This window comes from Procambarus clarkii, chromosome 20, assembly GCF_040958095.1.
Source record: "Procambarus clarkii isolate CNS0578487 chromosome 20, FALCON_Pclarkii_2.0, whole genome shotgun sequence".
In the NCBI taxonomy this organism is placed as follows: domain Eukaryota; kingdom Metazoa; phylum Arthropoda; class Malacostraca; order Decapoda; family Cambaridae; genus Procambarus; species Procambarus clarkii.
Genome location: NC_091169.1, coordinates 20,047,388 through 20,068,701, shown reverse-complemented (window position 1 = coordinate 20,068,701; position 21,314 = coordinate 20,047,388). Strand labels below are relative to the sequence as shown.

Below are 21,314 nucleotides of genomic sequence, written 5' to 3'. Positions count from 1 at the left end.
AGTGATTCCATGCACCTGCTAAAGCCTATGTTTATGCAGCCCGTCCTCCAAACAAAGATCCAAAAGTGATTCCATGCACCCGCCAAACCCCCTGTTTATGAATGAAAAGCGGTTTACACACGACTCACAACTGCTGACGTTCGAACATATCCGGAACAAGTGTTTCACTGACGAATTTTGTTCGAATCACAACGCTGTAAATGCTTCACCCACGTACTACAAATACAAATAATCGCCAACAGAACCTAAACACCTAACCTAACCTATGCCTATATATGCACAATATGCTAATATATTATAATATTAATTTATACTTGAGAAAATTCCCGTTTTGAATGAACAGCACATTAAAATTTATGAATGCGTCTGTGGGGTCGACCGCTGGATGTAATGGACTTGAGTCGAGGACGGGTTGGTTTATGAATTAAAAACGGTTTACACACGACTCACAACTGATTTTGTTCGAACACTTCCGGAACAGGTGCTTCAGTGACGAATTTTGTTCGAACCACAACGTTGTAAATGCTTCACCTACGTACTACATACACAAATAATCGCCCACATAACCTAAACACCTAACTTAACCTATGCCTATATATGAACAATATGCTAATATATTACAATATTAATTTATATTTGAGAAAATTCCCGTTTTGGATGAACAGCATGTACAAATTTATGAATGCGTCTGTGGGGTCGACCACTGGATGGAATGGACTTGAGTCGAGGACGGGTTGAACGACAGAGAAGCAAAGTAACATGACAATCCTATGAAGGCATGACTTAACACTACATTTGTGCGCATTATCTACAGCATTTATTTTAAAGGCATATTAACAAAGAAATAGTTACGATATTATAGATATATATAAATACACACACATTTTCCATACTATAACAAAAGTATTCCTACACGTTTTGAAATCACAATGGTATCAACTGTACATGCAGATCACTTAATTTTTCAAGGGCTTGTAAGAGAAGTTCTGAAAGGTCACGAGTCTGGCCAGTGGGGAGTCGTATCTGCGACACTTTGTAGTCGCAGTGGAACCGGACGGGTGGCATGCCTGACTGGTTTTGTTGCTAGTGCTTGTTGCAGACTTTGCCGAGCAGGAGACCCTTGTTTGTGCTGGGTCCGACACCTCGCCATCCACGGAGGGTTGATGATGGGCTACGAAGCCTGGCTCGTCTGTGACGGAGCTTTGATGGACTTTTGTAGTTTCACCAATGTTAGCACTCTGGTGCGCTTTGGGTGTATCTTTAATGGAGCTAGAGCATGGGCCTGCATGGAGCGTAGCCTCGACAGGCGTGGAGCTAGAGCGTGGGCCTTCATGGGGCGTAGCCTCGACAGGCGTGGAGCTAGAGCGTGGGCCTGCATGGGGTGTAGCCTCATCAGGCGTGGAGCTAGACCGTGGGCCTTCATGGGGCGTAGCCTCGACAGGCGTGGAGCTAGAGCATGCTTGAGATTCTGTGAAACTTTTCTGTGCCTCGACATCTATCGAGCATGACGGGATTGATACGCTGCCTTGTTCAGATAAGAAATTTCTCTGACCAACCCAGCCAGGTAACGAACTTCGTCTTTGCTGTAGGCTGACACTTTCGGGAGAGTGTTCTCCATTTCCCAAGGTAAATACGCTGTCCTCCACTGGTGGTACTGTGGGTATTTCTGGAGAAATGTGTTCTCCTCTCGCTGTCTGCCCCCTGCATACCCGGCAGCAAACGGCTAACAGGAACATGACAACAACGACAGGTACAAACACTATGAAGCCAAGACTATCATCTCCGCCGATCCTGGTAACTCTGCTCATGTTGGTATGATAATGCCTGTACTGTGGCATTTTACGAGTGAAGAAGTACCAGAGTAACTTCAATGGTCACAGTTGTGCAGCTTCCTGGAAAAGAAATTAACTATAAGAAGTAAGGATTGATGATACAAGACCGAACCTAACTAGGACACTCAGCAGATATTACACAAGATAGCGCAATACAGGAACCCAAAGTAGCATGTTTACGAGTCAAGGCTCCGCCAAATTCCCCTCCACAAGTTTTAGAAGGATGCAGTTACATACAAGTACTTGAATTCAAGCCTAGTACTTTCAATTTCAACATTAGTTGGTACTTAAACTTTTAACCGTACTTTGCTAAATTAACTTTTAAGAGATTCAAGTAACTTTAAGCATCTACTAGCTGCTTTATACATTTTTACAATTTATAATCAAAATTTGGCAACACTCATATTTAAGTAAGTAATTATCAAAAGAAGGCACCAAACCGGGAAGGCTATGTAGCCCCATCAAATGTGTGGAATAATCAGAGGGCGCTAAATATCACCAAGGATGCCACTACGAGAACAGAAACGCATAAGGCGAACGATATCAAAAGTATCTGAATCACCAAGAATTCCATCGAGGGACAAGTGACCGTGAGGGACGGTCGGAAAGCAAGACACGCTCGTCCTGGAAGTCAGGACATTCAACAAGGATATGCACGACCATAAGAAGGACAATGCAATTTGGATAATAAGGAGAAGGGGGGCACTCCATTAAGTGACCGTGAGTTAAGGGTGTATGGCCAATACGTAACCTGGCCAGAGCCGTTTCCCATCGCCGATTACGGTGGTATGGGGAAAGCCATGGGGGGTGGGGAGGGGGACACTATGCTTAAGAGTATGCAGTTTGTTACCATCAACCCTGCCAACGGGCAAGGATGGAGGAATGAATAACTGGGTAAAAGTCAGAATAAGGTATACCTTTACTGGAGATGCAGAACGTGGCAAGTATATTATTTTACTCCTCTGATATACTTCATCCACACCGGAAGTACGGATCAAACTGAAAAACCTGACTTGACAACAGTTTACTGCACAGCTCCCTGCAGATACGTAACCACTGGTTGCTCCAGTAAATATTAGTTCTCCATGCAAAAGGAGATGCGAAAATTTACAGACAATCCTTGTCGAAAATCAGACACATACTAATACTGTACTATATACTAACATTGTAACCATCATAAGATGTAGTTAATTTATATTAGTTAGTCAACAAAAGTTTAAAGAGAATGGGAGATTTGGTATCTGTCATCACAATATATTTATACATAACGTATCCTGTGAAGCAACAGTCACCGACAGTCTCCGTGGTGTAGTGGTAAGACACTCGCCTGGCGTTCTGCGAGCGCTATGTCATGGGTTCGTATCCTGGCCGGGGAGGATTTACTTGGCGCAATTCCTTAACTGTAGCCTCTGTTTAACGCAACAGTAAAATGTGTACTTGGATGAAAAAACGATTCTTCGCGGCAGGGGATCGTATTCCAGGGACCATAGGATTAAGGACTTGCCCGAAACGCTACGCGTACTAGTGGCTGTACAAGAATGTAACAACTCTTGTATATATCTCCAAAAAAAAAAAAAAAAAAGTTTAGTAATTCAACTCAATAACAAAAACTGTTTTTTTATGCTTTAACTACATAAAATATACCGTAAACCTAAAGGTTTCCTCCTATTGTCAATATAAAGACAATATTGGAACCAATCCTAGAGAGACGCCTCTCCTGAGGCGAGCCAGTGTACCAGATTGTAAACACACGAGAGGGCTTCTTGTGGAGAATTTCGCGACACGCACAACCTCGTCAAAGACTCAAATTATAAGTCGACCAACCGAGAAATTGCCACAGCGACCCTTACACTAACAACGGGAAGTGCTAATTATATCCATACAGTGTACAAATGATTATTGAGCTCTTATTCATTATGTAGTATTGTTGATATGGTTAAGCAGCCTGCGAAGCCCCAAACCAGGGTAAGCCAGGTTTGCGATAAATAACGCTTCCTTGTACTATAACATATGCGCGGATGCAGTTAGTACTCTGTAGTCATTTCGCAGGTGTGGTTCAAGGGAGGTAAGTTACTGAGAGTTTGCCACCTGCAAGCACCACAGATGTTTATACATGCTTTGACTAACCCTCCCTCCCTTTGTAGAGGTCGGCCGAGCGGACAGCACGCTAGACTTGTGATCCTGTGGTCCCGGGTTCGATCCCGGGCGCCGGAGAGAAACAATGGGCAGTGTTTCTTTCACCTTATGCCCCTGTTATCTAGCAGTAAATAGGTACCTAGGTGTTAGTCAGCTGTCACGGGCTGCTTCCTGGGGGTGGAGGCCTGGTCGAGGACCGGGCCGCGGGGACACTAAAGCCCCGAAATCATCTCAAGATAACCCCAACAGACGCCATTTACATGACCAGAAGATCCACGTGTGGCTAACCCAAAGCTGATGTTTAGGGATCAGCTCTCTCTCCCACTGCCAAAACAGGCCATATTAACACTCACAGCCGAGAACCCAGTTAACTTTATACTAACACATGTATACAATATAATAATTTATAGTATTAACATATACTGTAGCCTATTCAAACAGTAAATGTGTATAGCTTATTTATACCCACCAATTGTGGTACAAACTATGTACATTTAACAAATCCCCACTTGTGTTCAGGTAAGATCTGGCAGGTTAAATTTTAAAACACAGTCCACTATTTGAAGTAATAATAAATATCAATATATTCAATATAAATAAACTAAAAAATCTATAAAAATAACAACACAATGCCTGCTAGGAATTTCCCCACAATCCTGATGCTAACCAACCTATGCTGATTACGAGATCACACCCTACCTCACCCTGTCATGTGCACCAGGAGAGCAATCAATCCCTTGGATTTCTGGAGCATGAGAACATCTAGCACAGTTAACCAGGGCTCCTAACAATGCATCTTCAGCATCAGTGGAGAGAGCTTTCAGCACTGGGGTGAGGACAAGGGTCCCACTATGCCCGGGTCCCCAGTTCCCAGAATACAGGACAATTTAACATTCATCTGAAGGTTCGGTATCTCTGGCGAGTCCCTGCTGAGCATAATCATGACGACGAATGATGGATGCCACGTGTCGAAGAGCTCTGCCAGACAAAAACACTCATAGTTTTGACCAGGGGCCAGATTCATGAAAGCACTTACGCAAGCACTTACGAACTGTACATCTTTCCTCAATCTTTGGCGGCTTTGTTTACAATTATTAAACAGTTAATGAGCTCGGAAGCACCAGGAGGCTGTTTATAACAATAACAACAGTTGATTGGCAAGTTTTCATGCTTGTAAACTGTTTAATAAATGTAACCAAAGCCGTCAAAGATTGAGGAAAGATGTACACGTTCGTAAGTGCTTGCGTAAGTGCTTTCATGAATCCGGCCCCAGAACATTATTTACAGAACCTTAATAGAAGATATAAGCTTCGTCCGAAAATTTTGAATAAATACATTTCCACGCGTATTGGGTCTGTCCTTTACCTTCATTTATGTTCTAATCACTGTGGTTTGTAGTCAAGTGTGCTTATTCACAGTCAATAGAGGTTTATCAGGAATGCTGTTGCTTGTTAAGCATCTCCCAAACATTTAACTACAGTATAGTTAAATAATTAACAAAATAATTACAAAAGCGTAGCCTACTACGCTTTGGTCATTATTTTCTTTGAATTTAAAAAATGTGAACCATGGCAATGTCGCACAAATAGTCTCAGAACACCTCTCCACCACCTTGACTTGACAGTTCAATTGATCTGAAGCCGTGAACACCGCTACTTGGATTGTTCAGCCATTTCTCTGACTGGGAAAAATAATCAGATGGGGTGCATGATAAATGAGCTAAACTAACTGCTATTGGAGATAAAAAAAAAAATGACGACACTACGAGACCGATCCATGGGGCTGGCCCACTCCCCCCCCCCTTTAGTTGTTGCCAAATGTAGCAAATTAGCTACAATGGCTCTGCAAGCGTCATTGCCCTTCCCAAAGATTATGGGAAGGGCTAAAGGCGCGCTTTCCATATCCGCCCTTCCTTACTAAAAATGAAGTAAATAAATTTAATTTAAGTAGTAAAAAAGTAAAATATTTAATAAAAAGCGAGGAGTGTTAGAAGGAAAAAGTTATTAGCCTATTTTTCTTTGGACAACAAAGCACTTTCAGCCTTCCCAACAATATTTTGAATATTACATCAAATGACAGTTTAATGAGCCATTGAAATAAGGATATATTTTCATTTAATGACTATAAAGTAATCTAGTTTCATAAATGGTTTTCAATAACTACTACAGTAAAAGTGACAATATTACTAGATAATTCAAATAGGAGAGGAATTTAGGAAACCAGGGATGGCAGAGTAATGTGACCTGGGACTGAGTGCCTGAACTCTATCTACACTTCACCGTAAAGAACAAATCCACAAGGGCCGTGACGAGGATTCGAACTTGCGTCCAAGAGCATCCCAGACGCTGCCTTAATCAACTGAACGTCTTATCCTTTCCGTAAGTTTCTGTACCAATATACAACATACGCTACCGTATGCCAAATACTCCTATACCTTGCTTTATTTCTTCAACACGTCACTAGTACGATATGATTCATTTTCATAATACATTACTAAAATGAATAATTTTTGAATTACATGTAATTACAATTAAGTGAAGTCCGCATCAGTAGCTGTACGAATTTGAATGTCTGTATTTATGCTGGCATTAAAGGTTATTTCACTTATATAACTATGTCAATACGAGTTGCTATGTTGCTTGAAGATTGAATTTTTGGCGAAAGTTTATATAGCTCTCCAAGCCTACTTTACCTAAACTGCTCTAGAGAGTTTTCGGGATCCCCATCCCACTCAAATGGCTGGGATGGGGTGAGGTGGGGTGGGGGGAGGTTGGAGGAAGACGGTGATATCGATTATATAATTATGAACCATTCCCATTATATATCAATTATACCAAAGACACTTTAATTGGGTTAAATTGCTATCATGTAAGCAATTTAACTCGCGTGGGGTAGCAACCCACGTGAATTTTGTTTTTAAATTCTACATTCTAAATGTCCATTACATCAATATGGACGATCGTCCACATAGTCACAAAGCATACTAACTAACCAGGAGGATTTATTGTATAACAAGAGCAGTATTGCGTATCACAACAACCACCATTACTTCAGGCGGCGCCAGCATTTGTTGTTCAAGATTTGCTACTTGGAACAAAAAAGTTCCAAATAGCACGGGCTATGGTGAGCCCATCAGTGGGGGGGGGGGGGGGGGTAGGGAACCATCACTGCACATTGGGTAAGGGAGCGTGGCTTAAGGCACTGTACTCAGCTCAAGTCAGAGTATTGGGCGATTTTTATTCCTGGTTAGGGGGAGGGATAATACAGAAAGATGTAATGGCCCACGGCGCAGGGCTGTGCCTTGTATACGAGGCAAGAACGAAAGGACCACCGGCTTTTATTTCCGTAATATGTAAATTGGGTTTAAAGTGGCGAGTGTGGGTGGATGAGAGGGGGGGAGGGTAAGGGAGTGGAGGTGTAGTAGGTGGATGAGAGGAGGGGGGATGGGGAGAGGAGCTGTACTGGGTGGATGAGAGGGGGAAGGGGTGGAGAGGTGGGTGGCTGGGGAGAATGTGGGTATATGTTTGGTCAGGGTGGAGGTGTGTTTATCCACCTTGGTTGGAGGGGGAAGGGGGGATTGAAAGTTGGTGGGGGGTGGGTTGGGATTGGTTGACGGATGGAATTATTTTCTTTATTCAATATTATACAATAAATATATTTACATCAATTTACAAGGGAAAATACTATTAATATATATATTTTATATAATACTCAGTAAACCAATTTTCCAAATCACCGAGGATGAGCCGTAAACCCCAAATGTTATACTTGATCCTACTTCGCAAGATCTTCAATAGTCTGTCGCAAATGGATGGTTTGGGGTTAGATTGTAGTGGGCCGTTTGTTGCTGGCGAGAGTGGGAATTAAATGAGGGGAAGGGGTTGAGATGGATGGATTAGGCGAGGGACGGATTAGGTTTGGGGCTAGAAATAGCCTAAGCTACTCTGTCCCTAAGATGTGTTTCTTTCTTGTCTCAATAAACATACTTGAACTTGAACGGATTAGGTGGAGTACAAATATACTATAAAATTTATGTTTTTTAAGTGTTATGGTTTGGCAGTAGGTGGAATGTTGGGAGTGAAACAGTTTGTTGTAGTCATGTTGGGTAATTTGCGTTTGAACCTAGATGGTTGGACATTAGATATCATGGAAAGGTTTACTACAAGGGGGAAAAAAAAGTTATGTTATCTTACGTAACTCCTACAATACCACCGTCAATAAGATAATTCATTGGTCTGACTTACCGTTGAAACATTATCTAACTCTCTTTATTTACAACTTGAATAAAACAAGTTGGAAAGATGAATAAATAGCAAACATACAACGTCTATAAAAAAAAGCCGATTATTAACATCAACTTCAGATTATAGTGTTAAGAATAAAAGGTAGCCGCTACCTCGTCAATAAGCATGCTGGAATATATTATCACACTCGCCTTAATTCTAGGCCAGGGAGGGTCTTGCACGGCACGTTGTACACAGCAGCAGTTGACAATTCTCTCTTAATAACAACTGCACACAGCGAGCTCTCGCGCGCAAATGTTCGTTCAGTCTACCAACCCGTTCTTCGGCTGGCTGGTTCAATTTGAAGCCGAACCCAAAGCCACAGTCCAAAATTTCAGCCCGTCCTCCAAACAAAGACCCAAAAGTGATTCTATGCACCCGCCAAACCCCCTGTTGAATGAAAAAATGAATGAAAAAACAGTTTACACACGACTCGACTGATTTCGTTCGAACACTTCCGGAATAAGTGCTTCACTGACGACTTTTGTTCGAACCACAATGCTGTAAATGCTTCACCCACGTACTACAAATACAAATAATCGCCAACAGAACCTAAACACCTAACCTAATCTATGCCTATATATGCACACTAGGCTAATATACTATAATATTAATTTATATATGAGAAAATTCCTGTTTTGAATGAACAGCATTGTTAAAATTTATGAATGCATCTGAGGGGTCGACCGCTGGATGTAATGGACTTCAGCCGAGGACGGGTTGCCAAAATTTTGTTCGTTATTGTGTAATAAAAAAAAATTATTTTTACACTATATATTTGTTTATTATTATATATTATACTTTTGAGAATAGTTATGGTGCTAAATAGTCTCCCCGGCTTGTTGCCTTCTTTTGTTAATTACTTATTTTGAGAATAGTTAGGCCTAGGGAATCTTAAATTGTACCTGGGGTACAAGCCTAACATGTACTGTATATATAACCTGACTTCCTGTCCCCCCGATACAATGAATTATTAATTATTATAACAAACATTCGGGTCACTTCGCTCAAATGGAATTTCCAAATAATCTAGGGGAAAAAGGTTTTCGATTTTAAGGTTGACTATTATAGAACATTGCAAGTTTTCAACTGAGCTGTATCTTTCTATACAGCCATGTATAGCTGTACAGAATGTATTCATTCTGAGCTATGAATGAGCATCATTCTATTACTCATTATACAAGGTGTTACTGCTAATTCAAATGAATTTTAAATTGCTTTCGACAACTTACCACCACTGGGTTAGGGGGAATTTTTGTTCTGATGGTAATTATTTGTATTTGAATATAATTTGATAAGATAATTATTCGGTATAAATTCTAGGCTTGTTAATTTTTCATTGAGTTATCTTGCTCATTATTATAATATACACTAAATATATTCGATTTTTTGTCAAACACTAAGACCAACAATATTAAATATGCAAATCCCCTTTCAGTTAGTATAATTTTTAAGTGATTTGATTTATATTTAACACTTGACTAGATATGTACAGAGCTATGCAACACATTAATAAAGACGAAGTTATATGAAAGTAATTATCAGAATAAAGAGTGAAAAAATATGTTTATTTAGTGCTTGGAAGGAATATGAGGACGGAGTGAAGTTGTGGTGACCAACCCCTTGGACCATTGGGGATCGAGCACCGACCCTGCAAGAAGTAAAGCCTTCGAGGTATCGACCAGTCTGAAAAAAAACGCAATTATAATTTACTGTCAGGGGACAGGAAGCCAGAGTGTATTCATACACGTTAGGCATTATTCTTGGTCCCTCTCCACCCCAGGGTCGAATTATTGACCCCGTCCAGAATGCAACCCCACAACAAGCTGACTAACTCCTTAGTACCTACTCCCTGCTAGGTGAACAGAGGCATTAGGTGAAAGGAGTAAACTTGCTAAACTCCAGGGAACTGAGGTAAAAACTGTGAATTTGGCTAAGAACATTGGAAAAGTGTTATAAAAACTAAGAACATTGGCAATGTTGAATAGAACTCAGGCAAAGTTGCACTTTTTCGTATTAAATTTGCATATTTATATTTTTTTAAGCGTATAAGGGCTATCAACAAGCTGAGTTATGATGAAATGTTATCCATTATTCTTTTTTTTATCAAGATAGTTATCTCGGGAGAAAGCTAAGACCATTAATATGTATAAGACTTTCTCTTAACTATTTGCTTGGCGACGTAGCCTAGTCTAATATTTAACTAACGGTCCGTCACATTATTTACGAAAATTAAAGCTAACAAATTTATTTACTTGTGCTTTCTTGCTATCCAAGAATTATGTAAAAAAAAAAAAACGAGGAGGTTTTTAAACATATAAGGGTGATACTTGATTTCGTTAATCTTTGTTAAATATAAGTTCTGTTAATAAATGTTTATGCTATGCAAGGAAGAGTAGTCATGAAACATCGATGGTGGTATTTAAGCTGTAAATAACACGGTATGGCCAATATGTTAACAAAATGGTACGTGCATGAATATATTGTTGATAAGGCACGTATGTCAGCCTCTGACATCCTTCCACTGAACCTGACGTCATGGGAATATCCCAAAAAATATTGCCTATGTTACGTTACTTTTAACTATACGAACCTCAAAGTTAAATATCTTTAACACAAGTTGAATACACATTCCAGAATATGTTAATCAACTTGTTTGAGGTTTGAATTTAGCAATTCATGACAGTAAACCAGTGGTGATACAAGGCAAAAATATCACCCGCCTAGTGTGGAGGAGCGAGAGTAGCCGCAAGCAACAGCCTGGGCAGTGTAGCCTGGCTGGTCGCGTGGGGTGGTGCTGATGCTCCGGCACCTGTGAGCTTTAAACCAGCACCTGTAAGCTGCGACGACATCTTCCATCGCTCAGTCTTGAAAGCAGTGTTCGATCAGGAAGTCCGTAATAAACGTTGTTAGGAGTGGAAGCTTCAGAAGCAGATAAATACACACACTCACACAAAAAAGGGGGGAATGTCGAGGTGTAGGGTTGAGATACTCTGCTTGTTGCTGGTGTTATGGCCTCGTTTCGCCACCATGATACTGGTCTGTCCGGTGGGGAGCCAAGATATTACTCTCACCGAGGGCGAAAAGGCCTTCTTTCGTTCAGATATATCAGACTCCACGCTTGTACTAAGTTCCGACTCGTGTGATTTATATAAGACTTACTTTGTGAACTTTACGGTGTATGAACAACTAGGAAAGAACGCGACGATGCAAGATTTAAGAGGTTGGCAATGGTACGAGGTTAGCTTTGACACTGAAGGTTTTACGTTTCACTTGACTTTAATGGGCACGAACACTATCAAATTTACATATTTATGGGACCCATTTGGTTGTAACTTAACAAGTGGAGTTCAAATTAGTGCTGATATTTTAACTGTCCTTGGAAAACCTGGCATAGAGTGCTTACTTGAGCCATTATCTTTTCCCGAAAGCGACAGTCCTTTTGGAGACGACAGGGTAATGAAGAATCTGAGTGAAATATATACCAAGACTTTCGGCTCCGAAACTCGGTATGCAAGTACTTACAGTTCCAGTACAAGCCATGTTATCTTCATCCCAGTGGGTGCCATACTTTTTTGCGTTAGTTTTTGCAGCTTTTACTGCCGTAGAAAGAATCGTAGAAGGAATGTCCAGGTAGTGAGGAATTCTACCTTCGTGAGAAGCGTGGTAGTGCCAATCCCTGCAGGCCCAACACCATCTAATAGAGACCTTCCTCCTGCCTATAGTGACCTCCAGAACGAAGCTCCTCCGCCATACTCGGAAATCGACAAGCAGGTCTCGAGCCCAGCTCCAGCAGAAGGAATCCCAGCGGAGTCGACTACTAGCGATGAGGCAGCAGGAGAAGACAGGAACGCCATGAAAGCCACTAACAGCAGCTCATCTGAGACCTGTCATTCAGCAAGCAGCACTTTCCTGTCAAGAATGCTTGCCTCGCGACCCAAGAATCAGTTTGATTTCAAGCCCCTTAAGAACAATGAATAATGAGCATCATTCAAAGGTTGTTACATACTATTTGTTGAACGTAAGTAAGATAAAATGATGATTATGAGAAATTTACCCTAAATAAATTTCTTGATCAAAATATAGTACCAGTAGGCCTAAGTTTGTTTTAAATATATTACTGTAATCGCATTACTGTTGTGTAGGTGTCTGCACCCTTGGTTAGATTAGGCTGTTTTTGCTTTGGTGTAAATAGGTAAACAGCATCGCCACTTTCATAGTTTATTATGGTTCTCCATACCTCCCAAGGTCGAACAACTGACCCTCCCAAAGATGCAACCCCATGACAGTTGCCTAACTGTCGGGTACCTAGTTACTGCTTGGTGAACGGAGGTATTAGCGTAGGTGAAAGCAAACGTGCCCAACTATTTCTGTCCCGCACGGAAATCGAACTAGGGGATCCCCGATTGCGAGTCGAAAATGAAGCCAACTGTACTACGAAACCCTGTCTCAAAATGCTTTTTCATTACACGATTTTTTTACATTTCAAAAGTTGAGGCTAGACTTTTAGACGCTACTTAGTCGCTATAATGATGTTAGGCTAAATGAGACATTGAAAACTACTTAGCTTAACATTTTAATAATAAGATTTAAATGGCTATATACGTATTTAATTAGATTTAGCCTAGAACGCAATGTTAACAAAAACTTTAGTTTTGCGCTAGTCCTAAATTAGTCAGATTTTATGCACTCTTTACGAACCTAACCAACCATCGGAAACATTACATAATCAACTATAAGCTGATGAACATTAGGCTTCATTACTGAAACTGTATGAGCATTGCGTCATCCACGACTCATTCCCGCGATGAAATTACATACTGCTTGATTAGCCCGTCCTCCTAAGGTTTCAAAACGTCAAGAAAACGGGTAATTTAACGTGTCCTCTCCTAACCTAACGGAATAAGCCAGAGGACCCAAAACAGAAAACGGTACAGTACGTCTCTTTCGCGAGCCGCTTCCATTTTCGAGTACGACAATTTTTGGCCTTAGTAACACATACGAGCGAAAAGCGACGTTCTTTGTAAGAGGACAAGGTTGGCTTGATGGCTCAGTCGTTGCCTTCCCTCTACATTAGTCTAGGCTTAATTCAAAAATGATAATTTCATAATTATATGAAAAAAATAGTTACAATCTGTCCTCTAGAACAGTACATCGCATTTTGACGTATAAATCATCAACGCCAAAATATGATGAACTATAAATCATAGCGGCTCGCAAAACTGACTGCTGTAAAATTGGCTGTACAGTATTTTATTCGTGGGTCCTCAGGTTAGGTTCTGGCAATTTAGGACATAATTTATGTGACGTGACAACTGTATTACGGGCTCACCATAGCCCGTGCTACATGGACACTTCGTTCCGAGTAGCTAAATCCGAAACAACAACAACAGACAACTGTAGAAAACAACTCACAGCACCGCTCCTGTGCCAGGTAAGTCCACTACGGGCTCACCATAGACCGTGATACTTACCCCGCTAATGTAATAACTAGAAAGAGTATCTGTATTTGTTCGTATGGCGAACGCTATATCTTCGCGACATGGCGAAGATATGACATTACTTTCATCACTGTAACCATCTTTACTACATACTATCTTGAGGTTATCTTGAGATGATTTCGGGGCTTAGCGTCCCCTCGGCCCGGTCCTCAACCAGGCCTTTTTTTTATTTTTGTTACACACCCTCAGGAAGCAGCCTGTAGCAGCTGTCTAACTCCCAGGTACCTATTTACTGGTAGGTAACAGGGGCATCAGGGTTAAAGAAACTGCCCAGAACCAGGAACGTCAGGACTATGAATCTGAAGTGCTGTCCACTCAGCTGCTAGGCCCTGGGGGGGGGGGGGGGTTACGCTTAATACGTTTTCTCTTAAAGGGTCCGAAGAATCTGTTTTCTGTAAGTTAAATTTTAGGGGATACTCAAATAGTTTTGAATATCATATATCACGTATTTGAGAATAATACACTATTAACGTAATGAAACCTAACTTAACCATAACCTAATGTAACCTTAACCAAACTTAATCATAGTTAGGGCGTAGGGAAGGGAACTATCAGGAGAAGCACCAAGCCATTACGACTGTATAGCATTGGAGGGGGTCATGATAAGGATTTGGGATGGGATGGGGGGGGGGAGGAATGGTGCCCAACCACTTGGACGGACGGGGATTGAACGCCGACCTGCATGAAGCGAGACCGTCGCTCTACTGTCCAGCCCAAGTTATTGGGCAGTGATAATGTTACTAATTAACCATCTTCACTACACACTATCTTTATCACTGTGACCAACTTTACTACACAATCATCATTACTGTATTAATTATCATTAAATGTGACCTTCAGCACTGTCTTTATTTCACACTCTTCCTCACTGTAACCATCTTAACTACTCACAACCATCAGCACTACACGCAACACTAATTATCTACACTACATACAACCATCCTCATCACTGTACACACACACTCTTGGGCTGGACGGTAGAGCGACGGTTTCGCTTCATGCAGGTCAGCGTTCGATCCCGGACCGTCAACAGGTGGTTGGACACCATTCCTTTCCCCCGTCCCATCCCAAATCCTTATCCTGACCCCTTAGAAGTGCTATATAACCGTAATGGCTTGACACTTTATTCCCTCCCTCCCTGTAACCATCTTCACTAAATATTGTCCTCACCTCTGTAGCCATAATCACTACCCGGGTACTGCGTTCCCCATCTGCAACCATCATCATCATCGTGTTACTTCCTTAATCTTCGTGACACTCTGGAATAAGCAAAACCGGCACGGAATCCATATACCTGAAAACAATGTCAAACAAGAAAATGTTCAAGTATATACAACAAGGCTCGTTCCTGAGCTGAGGAGCTGGATCATTATGCAACCCGTCCTCGACTCAAGTCCATTACATCCAGCGGTCGACCCCAAAGACGCATTCATAAATTTTAATCTGCTGTTCATTCAAAACGGGAATTTTCTCAAGTATAGATTAATATTATAATATATTAGCATATTGTGCATATATAGGCATAGGTTAGGTTAGGTTAGGTGTTTAGGTTCTGTTGGCGATTATTTGTATTTGTAGTACGTGGGTGAAGCATTTATAGCGTTGTGATTCGAACAAAATTCGTCAGTGAAACACTTGTTCCGGATATGTTCGAACGTCAGCAGTTGTGAGTCGTGTGTAAACCGTTTTTCATTCATAAACAGGGGTTTGGCGGGTGCATGGAATCACTTTTGGATCTTTGTTTGGAGGACGGGCTGCATTATGACACAGCCTGTCCTCCAAACAAAGACCCAAAAGTGATTCCATGCATCCGCCAAATCCCCTGTTTATGAATGAAAAACGGTTTATACACGACTCAACTGATTTCGTTCGAACACTTCCGGAACAAGTGCTTCACTGACGAATTTTCTTCGAACCACAACGCAGTAAATGCTTCACTCACGTACTACAAATACAAATAATCGCCAACAGAACTTAAACACCTAACCTAACCTATGACTATATATTCACAATATGCTAATATATTATAATATTAATTTATATTTGGGAAAATTCCCATTTTGAATGAACCGCGTGTTAAAATTTATGAATGCGTCTGTGGGGTCGACCGCTGGATGGAATGGACTTGGGTCGAGGACGGGTTGGTTGTATGACACTACTTGCAGCCTGTCCTCCAAACAAAGATCCAAAAGTGATGCCATGCAGCTGCCAAACCCCCTGTTTATGAATGAAAAGCGGTTTACACACGACTCACAACTGCTGACGTTCGAACATATCCGGAACAAGTGCTTCATTGACGAATTTTGTTCGAATCACAACGCAATAAATGCTTCACCTACGTACTACAAATTTAAATAATCGCCAACAGAACCTAAACACCTGACCTAACCTATCCTATGCCTATATATACACAATATGCTATTATAATATTAATTTATACTTGAGAAAATTCCCGTTTTGCATGAACAGCATGTTAAAATTTATGAATTCGTCTGTGGGGTCGACCGCTGAATGTAATGGACTTGAGTCGAGGACGGGTTGCTACTTGATAATGGTCCAGGATGGACCGAAACGTCGTCGTTTCTTCATTTTCTGATGTGTGATTTGGTCATCAAACCCTCTAGCAGTTGCTAGGCCTCAAGCACAACAACAAACACTCAACATTTTGTATGTTTCAGGGGGGGAATACCCTATTAGGCTCAAAGTAAAAAAAAAAAAAGTTTGGCTAACTCGTCCTCCTTTATTTTCCAGAGATGCACTTGCGGAGAAGAAACGTCAGCATAGGGGCCGGCAGATTTTCAAGATGCATACATCATTAGTTTAAGAGATAGCGGAGCATTATAGTTTGGCTTCAGATGGCTTTACAAGTTACTGATTAGAACATCAGGAGGTTGACTACTCTACTTCCGCAAAGTCTTGGTTCGACACAGCTTTAAAAATGTCCTGACCGCAATACAAGATTATCAATTATTCTGACTCATAATCAAATCAAAGGACCAACGAATTCACGATGTGCATGCAAAAAAAAATTATTTCAGTCGGTGTCATTCCGTGTTCATTTAATATGATTGTTCGTAGCTATGACCCAAGACGTACTTCGTTCACTTACTGTTCGAGGCTATGACCCAAGACGTGCTTCGTTCACTTGCTGTTCGAGGCTATGACCCAAGACGTGCTTCGTTCACTTGCTGTTCGAAGCTATGACCCACAGCCCGTCCTCCATAGATCCAAAAGTGATTCCATGCACCCGCCAAACCCCCTGTTTATTAATGAAAAACGGTTTACACACGACCCACAACTGATTTCGTTCCAACACTTCCGGAACAAGTGCTTCACTGACGAATTTTGTTCGAACCACAAAGCTGTAAATGATCAGCCCGTCCTCCAAACAAAGATCCAAAAGTAATTCCATGCACCCGCCAAACCCCCTGTTTATGAATGAAAAGCGGTTTACACACGACTCACAACTGCTAACGTTCGAACATATCAGGAACAAGTGCTTCACTGACGAATTTTGTTCGAATCACAACGGTATAAATGCTTCACCCACGTACTACAAATACAAATAATCGCCAACAGAACCTACACACCTAACCTAACCTAACCTATGCCTATATATGCACAATATGCTAATATATTATAATATTAATTTATACTTGAGAAAATTCCCGTTTTGATTGAACAGCAGATTAAAATTTATGAATGCGTCTGTGGGGTCGACCGCTGGATGTAATGGACTTGAGTCGAGGACGGGTTGAAATGATTCACCCACGAACTACAAATATAAATAATCGCCAACAGAACTTAAACACCTAACCTAACCAATGCTTAAATGTGCACATTATGCTAATTTATAATAATATTCATTTATATTTGAGAAAATTGTTGTTGATGAACAGCATTTTAAAATTGACGAATGAGTCTTTGGGGTTGACCGCTGGATGGAATAGACTTGATCTGAGGACGGGTTGCAGCACACACTCCAAATTTTGAAAATGAAACCACCTTACCTAACCTATCCTTTCGAGGCCTAATTATGCATAAACTCTCAATATATAATGAAGTTAATTTATATTTAATAGAAGAAACTATTAAGCTGTATATAAGATTTATCTTACATTCAAGATGTATGTGAAATATTGACTGAATATTGTGTGACAGTATCTGTTCTATTGTCTGAGAGGTGGAGGAAGATTTGGAATATCCCTATTTATATTCAAAATTTCTTTACAAATTAGATGCCATTAAACCTAGGCAAGGGGGGCTCAAAGTTGAATTACGAATATATCAATATAGTAATAGTTTTATTTATAACTAATTTATTTCAAACAAATGAGTCGTGTAAAATATTAGAAAGATTAAGTTCAATGAAAGATAATAATCTAAGTTTGACTAAATGTTTCATCTGTCTATACTGATGCAGTACAAGGCATGTATGATGTATTGAAGTTTATCCTTGATGCAGTATGAGGCATGTATGATGTATTGAAGTTTATCCTTGATGCAGTATGAGGCATGTATGATGTATTGAAGTTTATCCTTGATGCAGTATGAGGCATGTATGGTATATTGAAGTTTATCCTTGATGCAGTATGAGGCATGTATGGTATATTGAAGTTTATCCTTGATGCAGTATGAGGCATGTATGGTATATTGAAGTTTATCCTTGATGCAGTATAAGGCATGTATGGTATATTGAAGTTTATCCTTGATGCAGTATAAGGCATGTATGGTATATTGAAGTTTATCCTTGATGCAGTATGAGGCATGTATGATGTATTGAAGTTTATCCTTGATGCAGTATAAGGCATGTATGGTATATTGAAGTTTATCCTTGATGCAGTATGAGGCATGTATGATGTATTGAAGTTTATCCTTGATGCAGTATGAGGCATGTATGGTATATTGAAGTTTATTCTTGATGCAGTATAAGGCATGTATCAAATTATAGTTTATCATAATGCTCAGAATTCGCAAATTTTGATATAGCCATTAATAAATCTTATTCAAATAATTTCTGAATAGTTAATGCATTAAATGATAACATCAGATGGTATAAAAGACATTTGTAAATCGTTAATTAATTTCTGTTCAAGCCTAGCTTTAAAAAAATGATGATATTTTTGTGATTATATATTTGATGTGAACTGCAGTACTTAATACGCTTAGTCTTGCGTAAACATTATAATTATAGTTTTTTTAAGGATTGCACTTGATATATAATGATTTTGTTGAAGGTTTGAATAATTATTATTTTATTATTATTTTGATTTTGTTATTATTTTGAATAATAAACATATATGAATATGGCGGAGAAGTGTAAATGTTTTGAATGGTGTATGGAGATCATTTTTCAGACATGTTTTGAATATGACATTGTTAATTTCATCGTGAAACTATTTTCTGTCCTGCTTTGCGTTATGTGTGCATTCGCCTAATTGTGCTTGCGGAGGTTTAGCTTCAGCTCTTTGCATCTGAAGATGAAGAATATTTGTATCCTTTCAATAGATTGATGTACATGTTCGTTGTGTCTTTGAGGCACTGTCATATCTATTTTTGTACCTGTGAGAAATGACTTCATCCATCATTTCTCTTTTTAGTGCTTTCCATACACTCAGTAGCCTATTTTGACTTTCAAATTTTCTAAGGGCATGTCTCGAGCCCATTGTTGATATGATGTGCATTAAATTTTGTAACTAGCTCATCAAGACTGTAACTTGCTTAGCTATATGAATTTTAGGGTTCAGTCCCTGACCGCCATTATGTGCCTCTGTAACCCTTTCCACTATCGCCCACAGGAAAGGTATGGGGTGCATAATAAATGAACTAAACCTTAAAAAATTTGACTCATTTGGACACTTAGTTTTAACCACTGTCCCCTTGCTCGTGTACCGGCAAGTAAATAATACGGTTCAGAACATAAACCAGCTTCGTTAAATTACTTTTAAGGAGAGTAGAGCAGAGCCCCAAGCTGGTACAGCATATTCCGGATAGATTCTGACTGGTATGATATATGTGGTACACAAGGTCATGAATGACTTCCTATTCAGATTTCTAAATGTAGTTTTTATGTTGATCAGTCTTGCAAATATAATGTAGTCTAATGGTAAAGTACACTTTTTTTTCAAACTGTAAGCTAAATACTACTCTCTTTATGCCAAAAATGTAAGTTTGATTTAACTTGCTGTACACCAGTTTAGTTCAGCAATTACTGCAGTGATTTGTATAAGTTGTTACGAATAAAGTTTCTGTTATTCTGTGTCTGTTTCTTTCAGTCTTACACTATATGTCTTCCTAACAATTTTTGCCTTCCGAAAATATTGCAAAGAAGTTTCATGTCTTGGAGACCACGTACAATCCAGTAGTCCCCCCAACCTTTTTAAACTCGCGGCTAATTATCTAATACTCAAAAAACCTGCGATCCCCCGCCTTACTTTTATAATTGAAAAAAATGCCCTAATCATGATACTCACCACTTGCTAATTCTTGATGATTCAGATGTACTAGTATTCAGCATTTAGGTTCCGCCATAAAACATTTGTCATTCTCCTGTTGGGCACCAATGATGTACATAGATTACGATCCTAGCTCTGATTTCAGTGGCACCCTACTGGTTATATCTGTGCGCGCCCATGTCACCGGACAACTTATCCTCCTTAAATTATAGTACTGCCCGAAATGCTATGCGTGCTAGTGGCTTTACAAGAATGTTAAAACATTAATACTATGTACTCTCTCATAAGACCCAATGTAATTTCTTGTATATAAATAAATAAATAAATGAAATTATGACAACTATTTGATCACACGTCTCAATGTGCTCTGTTGGACCCACAAAAGTTAATTTTTTGTATTACTGAATTTGGCCCAAATGACATTCTATAAAGTTAGAAATGCATCTAAAGAACCTAGCCTTATCTGTCTTAAGGAATACTAATCCTAAAATACGCTATCTTAGACCTAATGTAGTACATATATGTGCTATACTAGGCCTAGGAAAGTTAATATAGATTTTAGATTTTTATCGGGTTTCTAAAAAAATTAACTTTTGCAAAAATTAATCCTTTTACAAAAAGTTCTATTTTGGGGGGTTCAACAGTATATATTGGTCGACCAAATAGTTGGTCTAAGTACTGGTACTAGCAATTTACAAGGATGGGTGCGACTCGAGCACGTTCCATGTATCTCATGCGCCTGTTTCTCCAACTTGTTCACTAATCTCATGTTGAGTACTGAATCGAAGGCTTTCTGCCAACTCAAAAGTATGTATCTGATCACCCTTCTTTGCCTTGTCTGATTTCTGTCGCCCGATCATGTAATTCTAATTAAGTTTGAAAGGCAAGATTTTCTGTTCCTGAATCCAAGTGTTGTGTTATAGATGATCTTGTTTCTAGGTGTTCTACTAGCCTCTTACGGATTTCGTCATGTTGCATGTTAAACATTCACGTGAAACTGGACTGAAGTTTTGTGCTTCATGTCTGCCTTCCACCTTGTGGAAGGCAGACGGTGGTCTGAGTGGTGGTCTGATAAATGGTGGTCTGAGAATGATCGCCCCCTGGTGA

At 39.9% G+C, this 21,314-nt stretch overlaps 1 protein-coding gene and 1 long non-coding RNA gene across 4 annotated transcripts in view; one reads left to right on the top strand and one right to left on the bottom strand.

The window, feature by feature from the left end:
* Positions 1-794: 794 nt before the first annotated feature.
* Positions 795-21,314, bottom strand: part of LOC123755565 (uncharacterized) — a 35,162-nt gene continuing 14,642 nt past the window's right edge. The window contains exons 2-3 of the long non-coding RNA XR_011229177.1: positions 14,923-15,046; positions 795-1,892 (exon numbers count right to left, since the gene is read on the bottom strand). This is a non-coding gene — a long non-coding RNA (uncharacterized lncRNA). The remainder of the gene's footprint in view (positions 1,893-14,922; positions 15,047-21,314) is intronic.
* On the top strand, positions 10,974-20,009 carry LOC138366603 (uncharacterized). 3 transcript variants are annotated; one of them, XR_011229176.1, is made up of 3 exons: positions 10,991-12,272; positions 16,504-16,829; positions 16,870-20,009. XR_011229176.1 is itself a non-coding variant. In XM_069327641.1 (2 exons), the coding sequence occupies exon 1, from the start codon at positions 11,219-11,221 to the stop codon at positions 12,230-12,232; it is 1,014 nt and encodes a 337-aa protein (XP_069183742.1). In that variant the 5' UTR covers positions 10,974-11,218; the 3' UTR covers positions 12,233-12,248; positions 16,504-20,009. The 3 variants fall into 3 exon arrangements, 2 of the variants coding, with proteins under 2 accessions (XP_069183742.1, XP_069183741.1); XM_069327641.1 differs by having other exon boundaries at positions 10,974-12,248; positions 16,504-20,009; XM_069327640.1 differs by having other exon boundaries at positions 16,504-20,009.